At 43.0% G+C, this 24,586-nt stretch overlaps 1 protein-coding gene across 2 annotated transcripts; it reads right to left on the reverse strand.

The window, feature by feature from the left end:
- Positions 1-493: 493 nt before the first annotated feature.
- Positions 494-23,513, reverse strand: SH2D1A (SH2 domain containing 1A). Of its 2 annotated transcripts, XR_004307101.1 has the most exons (6): positions 21,375-23,513; positions 20,501-20,628; positions 18,669-18,813; positions 4,940-5,003; positions 2,774-2,909; positions 494-2,529 (listed from the first exon to the last, which is right to left on the reverse strand). XR_004307101.1 is itself a non-coding variant. In XM_032444506.1 (4 exons), exons 1-4 carry the CDS (start codon positions 14,802-14,804, stop codon positions 2,492-2,494), a joined length of 375 nt encoding a protein of 124 aa, XP_032300397.1. In that variant the 5' UTR covers positions 14,805-15,183; the 3' UTR covers positions 494-2,491. The 2 variants fall into 2 exon arrangements, 1 of the variants encoding a protein (XP_032300397.1); XM_032444506.1 differs by lacking the exons at positions 18,669-18,813; positions 20,501-20,628; positions 21,375-23,513 and adding an exon at positions 14,668-15,183.
- Between the last annotated feature and the right edge of the window lie 1,073 nt (positions 23,514-24,586).

Below are 24,586 nucleotides of genomic sequence, written 5' to 3' on the forward strand. Positions count from 1 at the left end.
TTCCAGACTTGTGGAAACCCAAAAGAAACAACACAAGCAAGCCTCTATCTTAATAACTCACTGCATAGTTGGAATAATATAAGTGTATAGTTGTAGTTACAGAGCAAATGAATAGCCAGAGGGATCTAAGAAAAGACTCACCAGTGCAGAGATCATCAGTTGAGATGGATGCTCACCAATGTTGAGGCTTACCACAAAAGAATCTCCAAAAAGAGATTGCTCTCCCAGTAAGCCCACTCTGCTATGCACCAGGACTGTTTGCACCAGGAAAGGAAGGTTTACAAGAGCAGAAATCCTGGAACAGCCACAGAACATCTGCTGCAGACATGCAGCAACCTGGGAAACCTTTAAGGCACAGACAAGGGGTGAAGGGTTCAATCAGCACAGCCCCAGAATCAGCTGGTGCTGAATGTTGTGCTTTGAGCTGGTAATGCTCCGCGCAGCTGTACTGATTACATTTGCTGAATTATCTAACAATATTAAAGAACAAAACCAGCTTTTAAATATTTTATTAAAGAGTAAATCATGCTGAATCTGTCACTGTATAGCACTGTTTGAAGATAAGAACATTGCTTCAACCATTCGGTATAAGTAACAGAGAGACACAGAGCAAAACATACACACATGGAGAGTAAAATATGATGAAAGGGGTGGGGAGGGGAGGCAGGACATTTCACCACAGATGAAATGTGGTCTTCATTTAGACAGACATTGAGTAATGAACAGCAATTGTCGCAAATTTGCAACAGCATTTTCCACCGCTTCCTGTTATCATGCAGCTGTTTATTTATTGTATTTACTCCCACTGAGGGTTTACAAGGAGCATTTTGTGCTTTGTGATGAATGTTTTATTGCTGCATTTTCTCTCTCTCTCTTTCTCTTGTTCTCTTTCATACACACACAGCCACTTATAGGAATAAAATAAAATAAAAGATAAAATTTCCAGCCTTATCAAATCCAAACTAAAATACTGCTCCAAGTGGCTGAACCTTGCTGAGTGCTAGTCCATGCCTCCCATTTATCTCTTCACTGTTTGCTTCTCAGTGTGATGACAACAGCCTGAAACAAGACAACTAAAGGGATTAAGAAAGTCTGTCTGCCTGTTTGGTAGCACACTGTTGGATGGTTCTCCCCAGTGTAGCCTGATGCTACAAGTACGGCTTCAGCCCTGCCTCTCCACATTCCCCTGGTCCACAGGTTGGCCCCTTCTGGTTGGATTTAATCTGTCCTACTCTATTCCTTCTCAGAGTTTTCCAAACTCCTAAGCCGTGCAGAAGAAATTGGAAGTACAGGCATGAAAAATTTAAGCATTAAACATTTAAGAAACCCAACCTCTTCCATAGAAAGAAATTTCACCACCACTCTGGGCAACCAGTTCTTCTGTTCTGTCACCCTTACCATAAAGAAGTACTTCCGCATGTTCCTTCCTATGTTCAAGTTCTAGGTCATTACTTCTTGTCCTGTTGCTACACACCATCAAGAAGAGCCTGGATTCATCCATTGTCTCCCACCTCCTTTTACATATTTATAAACATTAATAAGGTCTCCCATCAGTTATCTTTTGCCCAGGCTGACTAGCCTCAGGTCTCTCAGCTTTTCATCATGTAAGAGATGCTTCAGGCCCTTAATTGTCTTTGTGGCCCTTTGCTGGACTCCTAGGAAATCCCTGTCTTTCTTGAACTGAGGAGCCCAGAACTTCATAATCCTTGAGGTCCCTTCCTGTCACCTGCCACCAATGAGAAGAGACCAACCCTGCTCTTGCTGCAAGCACCAGGGCTAACCCTGAAAGCCAACAAGTCCTCCAGGTGTAAGCCTCTCCTACAGAAGCCCAGCAGCAACTAAAACACATGAAAAAAAAAAAAAAAAAAAAAAAAAAGTAAATATTGTGTAAAAATATGATTTTTTTTAATTACCTTTTTGGGGGATTTTTTCAAGTAGAAAGAATATTGGAAAAATAAAAAGTATGAGGTTCTCCACTGGTAATTGTTGTCATTTACTCGGAACATTACTTGAGCCTTCAATTCTTTGTGCAAATTAGAAATGTACATGGAGACAGCACTGAGTGGTTCTGTTTGAAGGACACTCGATATAAACAATTTTCCTAAGCCTACAAAAGGGGTCATTCCCATAAATGTCTACCAGAAGAATGTACAGAAGAGTCAAAAATCAGTTTACATAAAGTAGACGGACTAGTCTTGAGATTAGAAAATGTTTTGCACTTAGGACTGCCAAAAGAAGAAAAGATATGGCACCATTTAGTAACTGATGTTTTTGTCTTATCTCTTACAAAAAGTAAAAATAAAATAAAAATAAAAAATAAAAACATTCTGGAACATAAATCTTCTAAACTTGGAGCTACAAATACTACGAAACACATTCTGGCAAATGTTACAAGAAAACTCACGGAGTTGTACTAACTAACTATCATAGCTTGTACTGTTCTAGAGCAGGACTGGAAGCACTACTGAAGTTATGCCACTGGGAAATGTCTTCATGATGGCTGCAGGTAGTCACGGCCGTCATTTCTACCTAGAGAAAAATAAATGCAGAAATACAGAAGGATGAACACCACAAGAAAAAGGACAGATCAGATGAACCACCCCTACCAGAGCCATGGCAGTAGGGAAGGCAAGTATCTGCCTCTGATGTACTACTCAGGAATACATGTTTTTAAATGGATTTTCTCATCAGGTTGAAGTCCCCAGTGAGTCACATTTTTGGCTCATTTAGGTTCAAGATCTCCACGCTCAAGTTCTCCACCCCCATGGCATACCTGGGGAATACTTGGCTTTTGCACGGTTGATGACCGGATGCTTCAGAGGCGTAACAATGCCCTGGTCAGGTTTCTGGAAGGCTGAAATGAGGTTGTGCATTTTCCGGAAGAGCCGCCGGTGAACGCCGGGTGCCGTCTGTGAAACCAGAGGTGAGAGGTGAGAAAAGGCCTGTCAGTCAATGCCCTGGTGCTGAGCCCTTGTCCTCAGAGAAGAAGCCATGTGTAGGGATGAAGCCAGCCCTTCCCTCAGCCCCTCCATGTACCAGCCTACAACAAGATATGAGCCAGGGGTCGGTGCTGGGGCCTGTCCTTTTCAATATCTTTACTGATGACCTGGATGAGGGCACTGAGTGCACCCTCAGTAAGTTTGCAAATGACACCCAGTTGGCTTGAAGTGTCAATATGCCTGGGAGTAGTGAGGCCTTAGAGAGGGATCTGGACAGGATGGATAGCTGAGCTAAAGCCAATGGGATGAGGTTCAACAAGAACAAATGCACTCTGGCCACAACAACCCCAGGCAGTGCTACAGATTGGTGATTCTGTGATTCAGATTGGTGATTCACCAACCTTGGTGATTCCATGATTCTTCCTTCAAGCCTTCAGTGCTTTTCAATTTGTTCACTGAGTATTCCCACCTATCTTTTGGTGCAAAGAAAGCAGTCAGACATTACCTTGTTTATCAAAAATAGCATTTTTTCAATCTCTTTATGCTAGCATCTTTGCAAATGCTCTGCTAAATCCTGCCTCCACTGCTATATGCCAGAAGCTTCCATTAGAAGAGATTTGACTGGCACTGTTTTCATTTCCCTATCTGGTTCCTGAAGGACAGGTGTGAGCTGGGGTTGCCCACGCACCACATCCCAGAGCAGAAAGCAGAGATGGGAAATCTCCAGCATCAGTTTTGAAAGCACATCCTATGGGGACAAGAAAGAGGGCAAAACATAGGCTCCTGTTCTTTGCAGTTGAGTCCAGCATGGTCTCAGCACTGTCTATGCTAAGGTTTCCTGTTGCACAATGGAAGAGTTAGTGTCATAACTAGCACTTCCTCCACAGAGGTTTTACTGAGAATCTTGAGCCCTCAGAACACCTGCTCTGTGAAACACAGATGAAGTTTGCCTAAACACAACCAGGAAAAGTCAGTGCACTGGTATCCAATGTATACCACCGAGGCGCAGTAGGAGGCCTATTCAACACTGGACACTGAGATGCTGCTGTTATCAGGGCCAAAGGATGCTGTCGCCTCACTCAGATCTCCCCTGACAAGTAGATGTCCCAGGGGTTCCAGCACTGCTTCAGGCCCCAGTGCTGCCCCAGGCCCTCTTGCCAGGCAATGCAAATCCTCAGAGTGTTCCTTGTGCAATAAAGGAAAGAGTTCTTCTTCAGCACCACTCTCAGGGCTGAGGCAGGTGATTATTTAGTCTGCAGCAATGTGCACGTTTTATCTCTTGACCTGATTCCAAGTAGCACCAGGATTCACTCCTGTTTTCCAGAGCACTGCAATCACTTCTGTTAGCACAGTAACCAAGAAATTATGCCTGTCTAGCAATTATTTAATGTCTGTAAATCAGGCTTAATGTGCAAACAGAAATATAGCAAACAGAAATATAATTATAAAGTAATATGGAGATTACATCCAAAGAACAAGATCTTCGTAAAAGAAACAAAGGTTATCATCTAGATTCCATCAATCTAAATTGTCATCTGTACTGCAAATAGTGTTACACTATGCCCGAATTACCAGTTTCTTATCAACCGAGTGAAAATGCACTTGGTAACAAGTTTCTGAAGAGAAACCAAGTTTTAAACACTGTACATTGAAAAGCATTTCCTTAAATATCTAGTGTTAATAGTATGTGAGACAGAAAGGAACTGAATACTGATTGCACTTGTCAAATTATAAAAACATAATATTTTTTGCCATTGAAAACGATGCAAAATAATGCACTAATGCATTATGCAACAGCTGAAATGTAGCAGGGAATTAATTTATGAGTTCAAGATTGTCAGAAGTGGCACCAAGACATCTTTGTGATGGGTTCACTCAACATCGATTACCTTCAATGAAAATCAGGCTTCGCAGAAGCATGAATAATTTTAATACATTTCATTAAATCAATACTAACACCAAACAGGATACTGAAGTTTTCAGAAAAGAGAAGCACGCACCTCAGCACTCCAGGACCCAGATTCTGTCTTGGATACTCGGTAGGTATAAACGTAACCCTGATGCCTGTGGAGGGAAAAAATGCCAACAGATATTTATTCCTCATTTCTACTGCCAGGTTTCACTCTTTTATGGGGGAGTTCAGTTCATCTGCTAACTCCTCCTTAACAATAAATTCACCCATAAACATTCAAGGTTGATAGAAAACTGGAACTCAGACCAGAGGCAGCATTTAACATACTGTGTTTTTTTGGATGAGGGAACTGGTCTGACTCAGATCTAGTCTGACAATATTCTGTTATTCCAGGTTAAGTTTTTCAGTGACCTTCTTTTACTGACAAACACCAAGAATACATTCCCTGGGGAGGTGGGGGGGGAGAAAGTATAAAGAGAAAGTGAATTATTGGCATGTAAACTTGCTGTTTTATGATTTATTTAAATGCAGATGTTCCCAGAAGAAATAACATGACTGCAATTTGTTTAGAAAGCTAGAATCACAAAATCCAGGTAAATTACTTCTTGCTTTGTGAGTACATTCTTAATTCTCAAACGCTGAATGTGAAAGAGTATGAAATCTTTCTTCTTTTTAAATCTAATTTGAGTCCATTGAGAACAAGGAGCCATCCACTAACAGCGCAAGGCATGCTGATGTGCAGAGTCTGTCCTGTTTCTCAGGAGAGCCCAACACAGTGAATGATTTACATGGTAAATACCCAAAAATCTAACTCAGAAGCAGAGAGAACTCACAGCAGTTCCACAAGTACAACATTAATTTAGGCAGTGTCAGATAGGAAGACTGTGTATTACACTACACAGATTTACATGAATACCCAGCAGGATTTTACAGGCCATTCGCTATATCAGCATCAATTCTTCAGAAAGCAAAAATACACTACGTTTCTTTCCAATTATACACAGTATTATAGCAGTTATTACAAAATAGCAGAAAGCGTCAATGACACAGACACCGTATGATTGCAATTACTTACGCTCCATGTCATGGCTCCTGGATGAATCCTTGTTAGAAAGTCATTAGAGCAACCTCTGCAAAGCAGACTCAAATATAATTTGCCTGCACAGGAAGCTGTTAGCAGTTGTCATATTACTGCAAACACTTGAAGTTGGGGCAAAAATCCCTGTCATGATATTTGAGCTATCCCCACCACTCCTCACCTCTCAGAGACACAAATTTGTTCCCTCCTGACAGGGATGAGAGGACCAAGCTCCCTGCATCACAGCAAGACAGCAGCAGCAGAACACAGCCCCGCCATCCCAACACAACCTCCACTGCTGAAGCCATCAGGTTTGCAGATGCGCCCAGAGGAACCGTAGGTGTGCAGAGCCTGCTGTGCCTGTGGCAGGAGGGAAGGCCATGGAAGGGCAGCATTGCTGTTCTGTCTGTCCCATGGAACAGCAGCCACTGCTGCTTGATGCCACGACCCAAGCCTGGTTCTTTAGAAGCACATCTCTGTGAGCCACCGTATATACGTTCATGTTCAGGGAATTTAGCCCCATCTGTGCCCTTAGGCCATCTCATACCATTATGTCCTTTCTTAAAACCTCCATAGGCTGTGCCATTGTCCGCAGTATGTCGCAATGCTCACTTCAGTCTTACCCCTGGAAATCACAAGGGGTTTCCCTGCATCTGTGCTCATAGCCAGTATATGATTACTGAAATCAGGATTTTACAGCCCATGGTGCTTTTGATAATACTCTGTGCATGTTAACAGTGCTTGTTCTTCGTTCTCCTGAAGCATTCCAGCTGCTTCAGTTTCTCGAGAGTCTGATTTTTCCAGACACAGTTCTTTCTCTTCCTAAGAGATTGCATGTCTTGAAGTCCTTGAGCAGCTGGGATGCTGCTCTGAAATGTCATTTAGCACTCTGCTAGGTGGGTTTAGTAAGCCACTGATAGATAAAGGTCAGCTTAAGTAATGCTGAGGTCCAAAGCAGGATAGGACCAAAGCAGGATGAGGTATACTACAGACATCTATCTCATATAAAAAGAACTTCAGCTATAAAATAACTCATTCAAGCCTAGAGCAAATATAAAGGATAGATCAGATATGAGACACAGAAAAAGTAACAAGAATTTGGGACTGTGGAAGTGTTGAGCCCAGCACAGAGCATGGGGAGAGTCTGACATTCCTATCACAAGTGGGAACTCTGCATCCATCTGGCAAATCTGTATTTTTCCCAGATGAGGAGAGACATCAAGGCATTAAGGGACTGGTGGTGCTTGAGTTGAGAAACACAGTGTTATCACCTGCTCTTGGCTCTGAAGACATCAGGAAAGAAAGGCATCTAGCAGGAGGGCAATGGCCCAGGCCTAGCACCCACCATCCAGCTCCTTCCACAGAATGAGGATGTATTTTGTTAAGGAGAGAAGAGCAAAGTCCTTCCATTTCACTGCTCTTCATCGGGATCTTTGTTTCTACAAAACAATGGATTACAGCCCTTCTGGTAAGTATTCTGCTAACAAATATGATCTTATCAAAACTTTCTGTTAAGTAGCAGGAACTTACTTCATTACCACTTCAAAGTGCTTTCTAACTTCCATGCACAAGCGAGCAAACAACATTATTTTGATGTACCAAGCTCTTTTCAGTGCTACATGGACACTGTCTCAGTGAGAAAGGTCACTGTGATTTAAAGTACCTAAGGTTACTGAGATGGAGGAGGAACAAGTTGGTTCTCTTAAAAATTAAACACAAAAAATAAACTTGAGGTCGTGTAGAACATTCCCTCTAAAACTGCAGATTACAAAATGTCAGGCTAAAGCAAGAGGAAAACTGCATTTCCTGGAGCATTGGTACAAAGAGATGAGAAAATCCCCAGCCACCATTAGGGGACAGCTCAGTTTCCTGCATTTTTCTGTAATTTTTTTGGTCACCACTGATTTTTTTAATCTCATTTCCCTTTTTTTTTAATTCCCCATAAAAATGGATGTGTGACACCAGCTGGGAGCTGTACTACCACAACTGTGCTGCAGTAACTTCACTGGTAAAACTTTGTCAAAAGGAAATCTAAAAAAATTGCTGTTACAGAGAACGGTCCATTTTGTATTATAGCTTTTTTTCTTTATAGCTAGCTAATTCCTCCCAAAGAGCTACAAAGGCATCATTCACAGATGACATACCGAGACAGCATCTGTCTCCCCATCCTCTCCACTCCTCCTTTTCAACTGTGATCAGGCTTGTTAAAGCTTCATTTGCTCTAACAGGTGAATAATTACAATCTTCTGCACTGCTGAAATAGCCAGAGGATATCAGCTGCATGCTGCAGCTTAAAATTAACCATGACATTTCAGCTGCATGGTGTATTTTAAAATCATTTTCAAATGTTTTGTGTCTCAGTTGGGAAATTTTATTAAACTAATTTGTATTCATTTCTGGGTCCAAAATGGAGCAAATATAAAGGGAAGAAGATGGAGAGATAAGGGAAAGCCGTGTCAGCAACAAATGACATCAATTTCTTCCTCTTCACATAACTTCTATTTGGATGTCTTTGTAATGTACTAATCAACTCCTCTCACCTGGTGTACTTGCATCCTGGTCTTCCTTGGGAGTTTCTCTTTATGATATTGCTTAGAAATGAGCCATGGTGTGGCTGACAAACGGCAGCCTGCAGCATTGCGTGTTGCCCATGCTTGGTTTCTTGTAGCTTTACCACATCTCAGCACTTCAGGCTGAATTTTTGTTTCTTGGGTGTTTGCCTCAATCTTTTTTGAGGTACGGGAAATGTCAAGAAATGCAATGAGAGACAAGGGGAGGCTGCTGTGTGAGCTGGGCACTGGTGCAGGGTGAGAACCAAAGTGCTGGGCTGGAGCTGGGCCGAACCAGGAAGGGGTGCAGGGAAATGAAGCCTGAGGGCTTCAGCTGAGGGCTGAAAAACGAGCTGGAGGTGAGGAGGGCTGGAAAAATCATCCAGAGAAAGTGAGTGGCTTGGAAGCAGTGGAAGAAACAAAGAAACAGCCTGCAGCAATTCAAGCAGTCAGCAGGCTGTACAGGATAATGCTGAGTATTCTCAAAGTAATCTCCTGTCCCACTCACCTTGGGAAGCCAAAGCTGAAGCTGAAGGGTACTGCAGCCCTGAGCATCCTGTGTCACAGTTTCTCAAGTGTGAAACAGAATTAGTAAGCTCTCCATCTCACAAACTGAGGTAGTGTTTACAAACCACACAACACTATGAAGATGAGTACAAGAGAGTCCACAGGGGAATCACTACTTTCGTATTCAGAACAGGGGTTGGAGGACACAGAAGACTTTGCAAGAGCCTGAGGGGGTCTGGTGACAGCCTCTTCTACCTCATCCACAGGAGCCTGGTGATTCCCAGATGCCTACTTAGGCACCAGCTCCAGGCAGCAGCCCAGAGTGTGATCCCAGAGTGGACCCATGGCGGCAGTAGTGGCTGCTGCTGTGGGAGACCATTGCCAGAGCTCCGAACCCTAAGAGGGACAGAGCTGTCCCATGGCCATGTCTGAGGGCTGTGCGCCCACCTGTGCTCATGAGGGATCCCCACTCCTCATCCCTCCTGCTGTTGTAGGGGTGGTTGCCAAGAGGACAAACCAATCCAGAGTTCTTCTTGAACTGCTTTCTTTTTCCTCTTTTAATTGTTATATTGCTACTTGGTTTATTAAGCACAGAAAGGCCAAAGAGCCTTGTTAGTTAATGTAGGAGAAAATTCTGCTTAAGTTTGTATCTCCTCATTCTGTCTTGAAATGTATATTTTCTGGCTGACAAGCCTCTTGCCTGGTTCCTGCCTTGTTTAGGTTTCAGGCACGTAATCAAGGTACAGCAGCTTAGCAATTACCACCCATCAGCTAACCCAAGCTGAAGAAATAGCGTTTGCATTGAGATGATATGCAAGATACAAGCTCCCTGTCAGCAAGAGTGCACAAAGTAGTTTAAATCAGTGTTTACATGGTCTGAAAAGCCCAACCAAGCTCGCAGTAGCACTCCATACACGCCCCTCTGAGTTTACACTTCTGTCACTGATTCCCTACCAATGCTTGTTGCTGTGTTTACCCATGTACCAAATCTGTAATGTGTAGATCTACCATAACAGTGCAACACTGTGTGCAAATGCATTATCTCAATTTTCTTTTCTGAAATGAACAAAAGCCTGAAAAAAAAAGAACGTCAAAGCTTGTGAAATGTCGGTGAGTCTATATGCAAGCAGTCTTCTGTGAAGGATTGTCAGCATCACCATTTGAGCACTGCTGATGACCAGCAGAAGAGCTGGTTCACCTACAGGGACAACATGCAGCCTTCCTGAGCAGGTGTGATTGTGGTGGTCTGATACAGGGCAGCACAGCCAAAAGGAATGCCTCAAATGGGAATTTACTGACATTTGGAAATAGAATAAGAATAGAGAAATTCCAATCTGAGTCAAGAAAGGGCAGGAACTTACTTTCCAGTGGGGCAGTAGCTGAGCTTCGTGAAGGATGATGCAAAACAGCATATCGCAATGGCAAAATCCCATGATAGTTTCATATATCTTTGAAACATTTGTAGGGTTGCTTGGGAGTGATGCATTGTAGCTCGTAATTAGATTTCCCATTTCTCTCTGAGCGGGGAGGCACAGTTCCGACCGTAAAATCCCTGGAGCTGAAATCACTGCTTGAACTAAATCTTCAAAGCTCAGGTCTGAAAAATCAGAGTAGAGCTGATCTAGATTCTGTTATCTACCAAGTGCACTTGTTCCGTTGTGTGCAGCCTGCCTAGGATGGTGACTAGCCCTCATTCAGGCTGCCGAGCTTTCTAAAATCTTTCCAGAAAAATGCACTGGAATAGCTGAAGGCCACAGGACAAGTTGTTCCTCAGCAAAGATTCAGCAAGGGAGCTGAAATAGATCTGCTGTGCCGCAAAAGACTTTTTCAGAGCTGAAAATAGAGCGTGATATGTACAACAGCAACTTTGAGTTGAGGGGCTCCCCCTCAGATAGAAGCTTTTATCCCAATGGACGATGATTATTGTGCGCAACATTATAATGAATGCAATTATTCTGCCACTTCTATCAAACATATTAAATGGGAAACAAAAGAAACACTGAGCTGAAGCTGACTCATGATCCCGCATCACACCTTCACACTGCACACCTGGTAGATCTGCTTCATCAGAAAGTTTCAGCACATTGCTGAAACTTTGGTTACGGTGACAGAAAAAACAGCGTATGTAAAAGTCTGATAGCACAGATACCACAGCCTATCCTCACTGACATTGCTGCTGCTTCAAGAGCTCTAAGCAGTATTCTGTTCTGGCTTTTGATTATTCTCTGCAAATTGAATGCAACACAGCACAAGAAAGGGCTGATTCCAAACAAATGATCTGAACATAGGATTTGACAAGTATGTCATGTTAAGCTGAACATTCACCAAGAAATATTTGAAGGTCTGAAACAGCTACTAACGCGCCAAGTATAAGAATGTTAAGACCCAAACTACAAACTACTTTCTCTGTGCCATTTCAAGCACAAGCTGCTTGTTTCTGAACGTGCTCTCATGTAGCTGTAAAGGAAAGCAGTGCTTTTGGCACTCTCAGGAGTTCACTCCATGCATTTTTCACGCACTGTTGAAGAGGCTGCATCCCAAGCTGGCCTCCCTTATTGAGTCCTGTGTCCCCCATTGACTTCATTAGGAGCAATGTGCACAGAGGATTTCTGACAGTGCTAAAAATGTCAGATGGAATATCGAGCGGCGAGGAAGCCATATCAGTAAAGAAAGCTCTCTGGAACAACCAGGCATTGACAGCAACACCTCGGAGTGCTGCACATAGCACACATTTATAGATAAAGTGTGTGCATTTTTTTAAAGCATATATATTTCTTCTATTCCAGTTTTCAGGAGCAGTAAAAATCTTCTGGCTGTTCAATGCAACCCTAACAAATTTCCAGGAAATGAGTGTGTTCCTCTGTTGGCACAGTCAAATTGGAACAAAGGATGGCCTTAAAGTATATATTATCAATGTAATAATGGCATTCATACCACAAAGATCACGAGGTACCACAAAGATCATCTGAAACAGAAAACCTCAATAAAGGCTGCAGGCAGCATTTTTGTTTGCAGGAGCCCCAGGGGACCCTGGTCCAAAGCAAAACCCTTCTACCCTTCCATGCAAAGTATAACTGTGGTCATAAAATATTTCTGAAAGTGTGTTCTTTGCACTTTGCCACAGCCACACCAAAATCTGTTCCTTCTTTGCAGACTGGAGGGCATGCTGTGCTCGCACTGTGACTTGGGCTGGCAGAAAGCAGCATTCCAGGGAGATAAAGAATATAGCAGGAGAAAACAGAGAGAAAGCAGAGTTTTCTAGAGAAATGCTCTGACAACAGGGGCATGCCTGCCGCAGCTACCCATCTCTGTAGGTCAGGTTTTATGCTACCACCTGTCTCTTTTATACTTGCCCTGTAAAATCAGTGTCAGGCGCGAGGGATTTGTGAATCTTTGACTCTTCTCCCTTTTAAAGGTCAGGGCTCCACTTTTTAATTGAAAAAGCAAAAGGTGAATGAACCTGGCTGTGAACGCTGCTGCCTTTATTATCTGTGCTCAAAGACTGCCAAGCTACTTTGAGGCCTTTAGGGAGTGCCCAGAGCAGGGTGCCATCACAAACTTACAATGTCTCTCCAAAAACGGAGGCATTTCTTGAGCCACAAAAAGGCAGAGGCAATTGCAGGACTCACCAGCAGCTGGGTGGGAAGGGCAACCACCTTCCTGACTCTTGTTTTCCTTTTGATAAACCGTGAGCACAGCAGCTGCATGTTTCCTCCTTGGATTTTAACAAAGCTCTTGTACACATACACCCTTGTCACCTGTTCCATCTCTGTGAACGCAGTTCAGACTTGAATGAAGGGGGTTTGGACTGATGGGTTTATTTCTCCAAAGCCAGGCTCTGCTGAATCCCTGCCTGCTTCTCTAGTTTCTCTCTTCTTAAGTGCTCAACTTTAGTAAATTTCCCTGTTAAAGCGCTTCTGTAGTTTATGGCACACATTTATCTAAACTGTCCCTGCTATCTCCAGCATGAGGCCACTCCCTGACACCTTTATGATAACTGTCCTCAAAGTTATTGTGCAATATGTTGTTTATCTGAGCTGAAATATTAGAAAGTGTTAGATCCAAGCTTTAATTCTGTGATTCTGTGATGTATATATATATATATATATACATGTTCACAATTTCTAATCTACAAGGAACCTGCATAACATTCATCAGCAATTTTCTTTCCCTTTTCCCCTTTGCTTAGCATATATATGTTTGGATGTGACATAATATGAAGACTTGAGTGGCCCATAATTTCCAGATACATTTAGGTGTGTCTTATTGCTCTTTCCCCAGAGCCTGCAGAGCTTTATAGCTAGCAATCCTTCCTGTTCTTCCTATTTTTGTTTTATATGTCTCATTTTATATATGTCATCTTATATATTTCATTTTATATATTTGATTCGTGAAATTTCTTGCTGAAGACATGTCATTAACATGGCAAAAAAATCCCAATTGATTGCATACAGGTAGAAGACCACATTATATACTTATATCCTGATTTACATTAATAGAGAACTAATCTTAGGATTCCCTACTTTATGCAGCATTACAATGTTCTGCTTGACCCTTTCTCTAATGTCTTGGTGTTCTAACTGCTCTGACTTCTGAGTGTTAAGGAGATACATCATCACTTTCTCTGATGGTTATTTTAAAAAGATTCTGCTTTCATTGCCTGTTGCCATCACAGGAATCATAGCACTTCTTACCCCTTGCTATGTCTATTCCATTTTCTTATTTCCCATTCTTCAGCTAGCTGTTAAGGGCTGTATTTCTTAGCAGAAGTGCCTGTCTTGGTTCATCCTCTGATTTCATGAAGAGAAGTAAGAATATATCTTCTGCCATGAAGACATTCTGCTAGGAGGTGGTGTATTTGCAGATTGCCTATTACCTCCTTGCATTTCTCTATTTACTGGTCTGCAACAGGAGAATAATACTCACTTGGAGCTTAATTGTGTATTGTTGGAAAAATATTCAAGACCTTTGGGAAAACCTGACTAATGATTCTTCCTCTGCTGGTTTGTTTGGCTTTTTTTACCCCCTTTCTTCGCTCACTGTTAGCTATTTTCTTTCCAGCCCTGGCACTGTTTCCTCTTCCTTTTCTTCTACTGAAGCGAGACACAGCCATCTGCATGGGCACATCTTCGCTCTGTCAGTGCATTGGTACTCGGTTGTACAGCAGTCTCTCTCTAAGGACTTCTCATTCCTCTGCCTCTGCCAAAAGTAGAGAAACTAAGATGCCTCATTAAAATGAGGTCCTGTGACTTTATAGTTTTCCACTCTCCCAGGGTAATATCTACTAATACCTCCCTGACAGATCACCCCATCGAATATTCCCCTTTCACTTCATGTAGTGAAACATTTCCAATTAGTCTGCTACCCATTAGTATTCCTCGTTCTTTAAGGGTATTTTAATCCAAGCCCAGTGGATTGTAGGATGCACAGCCTGATCAAGAACACCTCAATGTGAAAACACACAGGGCCGATGCTTTCACTGCCCTCTCCAGTGAGAGCTGCACTGAAAGAGCAGCAATCAGCGGGCACAAAGCTGAGCTGCCCAGTTATTCTTCATGGCACCTCACCCACCCATCTGTGCTCAGACCCCGCTCAGCCTCACTTCATGGGACTCCCCCACTCTGCAGATTCCCAAGTTGGGATCCATAGCAGCCCTACCAGCCCTCCATTGCCCGTACTCACAGTACACAGAGGCAGTAGACCCCCGGGATGCTCTCGCTGTCCCGCAGCAGGTAGCTGCCATCAGCACCAGCCGCCAGCAGCAGCTTCTCCCCAGCCTCACGAGTGATGCCCCCGTGGTAGATGGGCAGCGCTTCCATGGCCAGACCAGCTCTGCCTGCACCACTGCCACTGAACCCAGCACGGCAGTGGTGCAGCTGAGATAAACAGGATGTGTTCACACTTCTCAGCCTCCGCAAAGGGTAAAGTAGCGCTGAGGGAAGAGTGAGGAACGAACATTACATCTTTTGCTTTTTGCTCAAGCATTGGGTTTTTTCCTTTGTCTCTTTTTGTCTTCCTGTTTCACAGGCTGTGACAGCATCACAGCCATCTCACAGCCCACCCTGCCCAGGTGTCCCTGCTCAGCCCTCACAGGATGTGGTGCCTGGCATGAGCTGAAGTGCTGACGAAAAGGGACAAGTGGGATCCTGAGGGCTCTCTGCTGATCGGAGATGGAGTTTTTAAACCTCTCTTTTTACAAAATCCTGAGGACTGAGAAACCAAAGGCAGCAAGCTTGGGCTTGTGGCCACACCAGGCATCTGGTCTCAGGCTGCAGGCATGAGTGTCCAGCTCAGCACCCACAGCCCAGGCCCCAGGCTAATTTACCTCTCTGTAGATTGTTTTCATAGCAATCATTCAGTGATATTTAATCACTGCTAGCAATTGTTCCTGCTGGAGGCAGGCAGGCAGCAGTGCAGGCAGAGAGGCCCCCACACATCCTTCCTGATGCCACGAGCATGGGCATGAACTGAAACACAGAGGTAAGTACAGGTTGTGCTTGCAATGGTGTTGCTCTGAACAGAGCTGACTGGCTTTTCCCCTGTGGGATGGCATTTCCAGCACCACGCCACTGTGCAGCTGGTGGCAGGGTACTGCACCCTCTCATCAGCACCAGGCTCCAGCATCCCCAGGGCATCATGTCCTGGCAGGTGACTGCTTCCTGCCCAGTACCAGGGGGCTGAGGCAGGAAAACTTTCTCTTCAATTAGTCTGACAGCTTCTACTGTCATGTTCAATGATTCTTCTTTCTGATGATGCAGGTGCTGGCTTTTACCTCATTTCCTGAACTTAAGGACTGGCCTATTCTGGCCATTTTTTTAAATGGGCTGTTACAGTATTTGCACAGCAAAGTAGAGCTGCTGCCTGCTGCATGCGTGACTGATGTGGATGGTGACAAGGACTAAGTGAAGGACTGTTCCCTTGTAAAGCTACTGCCTTTTTTTTTCTCCTTTTCCAAACTACTTACACTATTGTGGACTTTTGACATTTTCCGACGTCCTAACCGATCTTTGACATTAATAGCCAATTTCAGAAAAAGATTTCTGGCATTAGTTGGAAAGGAGAAACCACCAGAGTTGTCCACTGCTGCAGATCTCAGTTTCCCCCTCATCGGTTTTCAACTGAAACAGACATAGAGAATCATAAAACTTGTGATTACAAGAAGCTCTCTCAATAAGGGAGTGACTGCTCTAATCCAGTCTAATCTGCCTCCTCCCAGCAGCTTGATGAAGTCATTACAGAATTTAAAATACAGCTGCAAATACCCACCTTTGCTTTTGCAGGTGAGGAACCCACAAATATCCAGCTGCCCAACCCTGAAGCCAGGGCTTCCCTACACATCCTTTTTGAGCACAATGTCAAGGGAACACACAGCTTCAAGAAGTAATGGAAGTACTGAGTTCTGCACCAATGCACTGATGGTCCATTTAAGCACCCACGCCCGCCCCTGTAGGATGCTGGATGTCCCCTTCCCTTGCTCAGCCTGCATGATATTCAACATACTCTGGACAAAGTCGATTCAGTCCTTCACTAAAGCAGTCCAGCTGGCAGCCCCTAGAGCACACCGTAAAAATTTATCTAAAAAATACATGAAGGAAAGGAAATACTTAACAGCGCTCTGAAATATTTGGCCGTGAAAAAGAGGCTTAGAAAGACAGGGCTGCAGAGACCTCTTGGGTCATCAAGTCTAGTTCCCTGCTATCTTAGCCAAACACAGCACATAATCCCTTTCAGAAACTCATTATACTCTGTCTTAAAAGTAACTTGGGTGGTGTTTTTTTGTTGTTGTTGTTCCCACTGTTCTCATTGGAAAGCAATTGCAGAACATCACAATTCTGTTGTTTGGAAACCTGCTTCCAATTTCCATCCTAAATTTATTCATGACCAATTTATACTCATTTGCTCTTGTGCCAACGTTGTCTTTTGGTTTAAATAGAGGTTTTCTCTTTGTAGAGCTCATGCCCATGCAGTATTTATCGTGCTTCTCTTGCCCTTCATTTTGCCAAGCTCTTCTCCAATTCAGGCTCTCCCTTCCCATGGTCACTGATATCTTTTCGGTAGCTTCCCAGATGTGAAGTGAATCACTAATGAGTAACATGTGCTGTCCTGGATGCCTTCTAACCCTTTCCCCACATAAAACACCTTGCTTTGTATGCTCTGTGTCTTTCTCCATCTTAAGTTCTTACCAGCGAGTCCCCAAATATGCATGAATGATCTCACACTCAAATCCTTCTTAATTTCATCCAATTTATATTATCCCAGTTCTCGCGGTCACTCAGTTCTTCCCAAATGAGAAGTCTTTGCAGTGACAGTAGGTCCTTACCTGATGCCACTGGTAAATTCAAGTAGAACATGCTTATTTTTTTATGCCATCATCATTAATAAGAAATGCTAAATTATATCAGGCCCAAGATTGAAACTCTACTACCTTCTCTCAGACTTGATCCTCTCCCCCTACTACTTTGTTATCCACTTCCCAAGTTTTTTGCACAAATCTCTTTTTTTAACTAATAATTTCCCATATGGCACAGTACCAGTTGCGGTACTTCAGTTTAGATAATTAGCTCTAAGCGCTTCCTTTGTCTACAAAAATAAATTATGATGGTATTTCAGGCACTGGAACTTGTAAAAGTGCCTGAGAAGTGGAGGCAGGGAAGACAAAATAAAATCACTCTTTTTGAGTGATTTTTGAACACCTGCGAAGATTTGAGCTGATTTTCATCTTCAGATGAGCTGCTTCACTCATCCCTAGTGATGACATTTTCATACATTGTTGAATTTTATAACAATTCTGGATATTATAACAAGAATGAAGAAGCATCATTAAAATTTGCAGATATTGCTACTTGACTGAAAATAAGAACGACCTTTAGGACCTGTAAGAAATTAATGTTACTGCAGAACTGTTACAGAAAGGCCCTTGTAGTTTTGCTGATGCAGCAGTAGTATCATAAAGGCCATCGCTGTAGAAGTACTGGAAAAGCAGCTTCAGAATCACCAGCTATTGCAATGTTTTGTAGAAAAATTAATTGGCAAAAAGCCACATTAAAACACAACTAACTTTAAACATAATTTTCATTATTTCTTGTCACTTTCATTTTTAGTGTAATCTAACAAAATAATCAGAACAACCGTATAGAATAGTATTTGCAGACAGTCTTGTTATTCATGTAAAAAAGTAATACTGAGATTCATTAAAATGTTGGTTTCACTACAGAGTACCTGCAGAGTCACCATTATCATGTTTCCTTTTTGAGCTGAAATGAGATTGAAAAATGCAGCTACAATTAGCTAATGAGAAATTAACTGTACAGTTCTGAGCATCAACAGAGGAGGATCCAAGGTCATTTTATCTTAGGGTTTATATATTAGCATACACTTCTGCAGTCTTTGTGTTAGTCATGATGCTCTATTGATGTTGCTTGGGAAAAAAAAAAAAAAAAAAAAAAAAGTAAAAAGGAAGAAAAAAAATTAAAGATAGTTATAATAAATAAAGTTTGGATTCAGAAGCAGGTTTAAGACTTCATACTAGAGGTTGCATAGGTTGGTCAGTTCACGTTTGCTTTTGAGGAAGGCCAACCTGTAAGACTGGACTGACACAGAACTGCCCAAATGTTTGGGTAACCATGAGGGATGTTGAAGAGATGGACTTTTGTCCCCTTCAAATCAAGCAGAGCTCTCCTCACCTGGGAACATTAAGTCCTCTGGTGGCACTTTAGGTGCTGTCTGGAACTCTGTACTGGGCTCAGAACTTGATAAGATGAACTTTCTTCTCACCAGCAAAGAGGGCAAACATTTGGTGCTGCCAGTAAGAATTGGATCTGGAGGAGACTGAGAGTACAAAAGGTTAAGGCCCTTTATGAATGAAAACCTTTATGCTCCTCAATATTTTTCTTCTCAGCACAGATAAGCACGCGCATACCATAAGTGATATCGTTTCACTGAACTTTAACAAAGCTATTTCCTCTGTGTGGCCTCACAGCTTACCTGTGCAGTTGTTTTGAATGTTTTTGGAGCGAGATAACACTAAAATTGAAAGCTACATAATACGATGACATTCATATTAGAAGTTATCTGTGTTTTAATGCGGTTTCTTATACCGCTTACTATTTCATACTTCTTTCTCCAGCAGCATTGCAACAGCTGGCTATTTTGCAGGTGCGTTTGCATTACCAAAGCAGAGATGCCATTTGCGATAATGTCAGCATGAGCAAAGCTACTCTTTGGAGCAAGCACTTTCTTATTTTCCGCTATTACTCTTTTGACGACGCTTTTCCCGTAAAATTCAGCAGTGTGCGGGTAGTCATGAGCATCACGCACCCAGCTGCTTTGGAGACCAAGGCCTCCGCATCCTCATGATTTAACTGAAGCAACTTCAAAGTCAACAGGGCTAAAGCATGTAATGACACTCTGGGTGGAGAAAATGTCTACGCTGGAGCTCTTCCTGGTTACATTCCTAAGTGAGCAAGTCTGGAGTTGCACATAAGCTTTAAAAACTAGATTTCCACACAACAATCATGCACAGTAGTAAAAATTGATTTGCTGACATCCCATCTGAGTTCCTAGTGGATATTTATCTGAATTACAACAGCATCGTGCAATTAGATATAAATAAGGGCCTTTGTTCTGGAGGGGAGGAAAGTTTATCAACTCTGAACCATATGCAATTGCGTGTCTAATCTCTCCCTGCAATTATTTCAAATGCACATCCAGATGATAGCATTTATATTCATTCCGAGATTCACTGAGTTTCAGGCCAGAAGGGATCATTATACCATCTGGCCTGACCTCCTGGATATCACAGGCCATTACATTTCCCCAATTACCTCTATATTGAGCCCCTTAACATGTGTTTGACTAAAGCATAACTATTTTTGACTAAAGCTTATCTCCCAAAAAGGCATCTCGTCTTGATTTGAAGCCATCAAGAGGAGCGAATTCACTATTTTGTGGGTACTTTGTTCCAATGGTTAATCACATTCGCTATTAAAAATGTAGGTCATGTTTCCAATTTGAATTTGTCTGGCTCCAGATTCCATCCACTGGTTCTCATTATACTTCCTAGAGTTAAGTTAAAAAGCCCTTCGGTACCCATTATTTTTTCCCCTCAGCAAGTATTTATTCTCTGGAGTCAAGTCACCTCTCAACTATTCTGTTTTGTTGTTTCCGACAGGCTTTGCTGGACTCTTAAAAGTCACGGGGTGAAGAGTTTTCTCCTGCCCATTCTGTCTGTGTGCTTGCATTTAGCACAGTATGGGTTCAGCAGCACCCAGCCCCTTCTCGTGACAGCACTGAGGAGCACAGGGGTGAGCTACTGCAGGCACGCATTGAGTTGCTCTCTTCTGATCAGCTGTGGTCTGCACTGAAGCCTCTCCCTCTCAGCCCACAGCTCCCAGCTGCAGGGTGAGGGAAGTTACACCTTACTGAAGTTTCATAAATATAAACTTCAGTACGTAGCCTTTCATCCCAACAGGACAGGTTTATTGTATAACCGGATTTAATTTATGACTGTACTCACCTCGTCATCCTCCAGTAGTGATTGGTGATGGCTTGCAAACTGCATTGCTTATGGCAAAATGAAAATGTGCTGTGCGCGCTCCTGTTGCCTGCTGGGGTGTCCAATCTTTTGAAGTTCCAGTCATAAGTCTACTTACAACAGCAGAAAAGGAAAATACACAGAGACATATCTTTTCTCTTAAAGGTGCAGGGCACAAATTTTATCACAAATATTATCCAGGTTTAAGCTAAATTTTAGAGCAAATGGTTCAGTGCAGCACTGCATCTACTCCCTCTTGCACTTGGAGAGATTTTTCATTTCATAAATCATTGAGAGTCCACAGCAGTGATGTTGCCCTGCTCTCAGTACCTCCCGTCCGAGCACTCTGCAGAGAGCACAGTGGCAGCACACACTGTGTTCACTGCTGCCATGGACCAGGCTGGCAGCAAAGCAGGTGCAATCTCAGCTGAGGAAAAGGAACAACCTGTGGTTACAGTAACTGCTCTCTGGAAGTTTCACCTTAGTATTTTACAAAGACATTGATTTTCCAGCCTACATCACAGACTGTAGCAACAAGAGTGATTACATTTCTGTCCTAAAAAATACAAGCAAATATTACTGATGATGTGAGTGTATACATTCACACAGGGTCCTTATGTACTTTCAAATGCATGTATGTTTTATATTACATTTATCGTAAGAGATTCTGAAAAAAAAAGTCTTCATTAAGCTTTATCTTTTCACACTGATGGAGTTACTTTTCTCCAGCCCAGGAAAAAGAATCTGTGTTGAATCTCTGCCAGGTTGCACTGTCATACCACGAGCTCCATGGAAGGTGAAATTATTCACAGGGCACATTCTACTCTGACTGAAACCAGCAGAATCTCCTACTTACTGTGAGAGCTTGCACAGGTGAAACCTCGCTCAGCAGACAACAGGAAGTGAGTGTTGGACAGCAGAGATCTTCAGGCAAGGACTGACATCAGTTCTTGCTTCTGCTCAGCCCCATCCCGAGCCGTGTGCTATGAAGCAGATTTAGCAGGGCCCTGCAGCACTGGCAGCTCCAATCAGCACAGTGAAATTCTGAGGGTGGGCTAAACCCACGTCTTTGTCATTTCGCTATTGATTGCAGGCTAAATCAAATACAGCAAGAGGAAAGAGCAAACAGAATTGAATTGGCCAAGACAACATTTCTATGCAAAGAGAGGCTCTTACTCCTATCACTGTCACAGTTCTCAACATTAAGGCAATTTTTTAAAGCACACATGGAGTTTTCCACCAACTGGAAGCTCAGGCTTGGAGGTCCGGGGGACTCACACCTGCAGGTCACTGCATTCCATCAGTACTGAATGGGTGCCATCTGAGGGCCAGCAGTGCCCCATAAGTGCTTGCAGAGAACCATTCCCCTTGGCTGGCATGACCTGGCAGCTCCACTGGTTGGGAAGCCACATCCCACACATGGCCAAACCCTTGACACCAGGATCATGGTAAGAAGCAAGACAAGGTGCAGGAGACTGCAAGTGGTAGATTGCTACCCTATTTTAAGATGAATAAAAATGCCTCAGGCAACATGACATGAAGTCTGCAAGGCTAAAAAGAAAGATTTTGTCTCCCAAATGGGAATCCTGGCCCATGGCTCACAGCCCTGTTGAGGTGGCAACAGCCAGGTGGGGAGAAGGAAAGCTCAAGACTGCAGAGGTGTTATCCTCCTTAGTGTCAGTGGGGAAATTTAACCCAGAGATGACACTTGCTGTTTGATTTGGCACAACATGCGCATGAAAGGCTGCTGGCAGGCATACACGACTTGGGTCCCAAGTCTCAGCCAAGCTAAAGAGCTCCTGCAAATTTGCTGCCTCTGTGGGATCAGCTTCTAAAAACCAGCTGTGATGCACCTCACAACCGAGCCTTGTGTCACGTGTGTGCAGCCATTAGGAGCCCTGTGGGGTGGTGTCCACACATCCCAATGGCTCTTAGCGCAGCAGCCTCACCCTGAGCCCTTACCTTGAATGAGGCCAGGCTTCATGCTCCCTGGGAGACTCTGCCTTCTGCCAAGGGAACTGTTCTAAAATACAACTGAATTCCCTCAAAAATACAGGGGGAAAAAATAGCATATGAAAAGAGAAATAACAAGGCACTGCATCAGGGCCTTATATTTTTACATTTTTTGCTCTTTGCTTATCACAAATTCACTTCTAGCAGGAATGAAAGGATGTTAGCAGTGTCTGAACGATTTGCACTCAGGCTTTCCAACCTGTAGTTCAAAAAATGTAAACATCGGGCCATTAAGATTTAATTGCCTTTTATATTCTCAGTGGAAGCTTTTACTATGAACAATTCATAAGCACGCTTAGGGCTGTTCAAAAAACCACATTAGGGCCTTGCTTACTGAGGAAGGCACTCACTTACATTTTGGGGCATCCGGCTGCATAGATCAAGATCCTACCCCAACAGAGAGAGATTGGCCCAGCAGGCAGGAGCAAGGCAGCAGGGCAGGGGCATCCAGGACTGACAGTGGCACATGGTGAGGATAAGGTGCCCATCCTCTGCCGCTCAGACCATGGCAGGTGGGTCTTTACAGCCCGACACAGCACGTTGCTCTTTGGCTGCCAAATGTCAATGTGTTTGACTTCAATTTCTTCCTCTTGTCCAACAGCTAAAACCAGCAGAACACTCCTGTCTGAAATTGTTTCCTACCCCCAGAGGAAAACTCAACAAATATGAGATATATTTTTTTCCCTTACTGAGATATTTTAGAGCAAATTTTTAAGCAAAATACAAATATGACTTCATCTTCATTTAGTTTAATTTAACTCAGTATTTGCCTTCCTGTGTTGGTGAAACTCACCCTTCACCATTCTTCCTGTAACATTTTCCCCAGCAGTTCAATAAACACCGAGATGTTCCTAGGCTTAATATTTTTTCACACATTTTTCAGAATTTCCCCAGTTTATATTACAAGTACCGAGATGTAAAAGTAACTTATTTACTCTCTGATAGGATGCATGTGCTTTAACTGAAAAGTAGCCGAGAAATTACTGATTACTGAGAAATTAATTAAAAAAAAAAAAAAAAGAAAAAAAAAAGAAAAGGAAATGAAATGAAATAAAAGAAATGGAAAAAAAATGAAACAGAAATGAGATAATTCTAGATAGCATTCTGCAGATTTTACTCAACAGAAAACGGGGCAAGCCCCTGGGAAATAAAAGTGAGATATGTGTTGGTCCCTTGGCTGAGCCATATCTGGATTATGGGCCACCTGCCTATTAACTTCCAGGAATTTGGGGTCAGAGAGTTTCTTAGAGCCTATTCCGTTCTTATCAGTTGTGCTCCCTTGAATGAGTGAGCCATATTTTACTTCTGAGGGAATGCACACAGGTCCCAAACCTGACCAATGCTACAGTAATAACTGTATCATCATAGATGTGAAACCCCTTCCAATTAGGAGCCTGTAACAGACTTATCTGCCTTAATCTGTGAGCAGGAAGGACAGATGTTTGACAAAAGCCTCCAACTCTCTATTAAGTTGTGAGGAGGTGAAAGTAACTTCTATGGAGTTAAGATCTTGCTTTATGTGTGTTTAAATGTCAGCCTTTACTTCCAATGGCAGAAGTATGCAGGGACGAAGTATAGTATTACTATAAAAAGGATCATCACCTCTTTGTTCTATACCGTTGGTGCTGCATTAATACAGTCCATCCACCACTGCCACGATGTGAGGAAATCTAATAACATGAAACTAGATCACTAATTTCTGACCTCTCAGTTCTCAGTTTCCATTGAGGAGTAAAGAGCTGTTTTACTGAAGGCTTTTTAAATTACATTCAGTGGAAATCATACAGTAAAACTCATTCAGAAGGCTATTTCTTTACGGAGAAAACACGATACCGCCTCAGCCTAGAGGAGTACTGGGAACAATGCAACGAGCCACTGGTGCTGCAATCCAGATCACCCACCCACAAACAGCACTGCTTCTCTGGAAAATGGCACCCACCAGTAGGTAATGTGCATCCATCAAAACTCTGCGATTATCCCTCACTCTCCTGAGCACATTTTGGCTGGTGAGGCAGCACGGAGATCAGAACCGCGTCCAGGCCATAGGGTGAAGCT

The sequence above is a fragment of the Coturnix japonica genome, chromosome 4, assembly GCF_001577835.2.
Source record: "Coturnix japonica isolate 7356 chromosome 4, Coturnix japonica 2.1, whole genome shotgun sequence".
NCBI classification, from domain to species: Eukaryota; Metazoa; Chordata; class Aves; order Galliformes; family Phasianidae; genus Coturnix; species Coturnix japonica.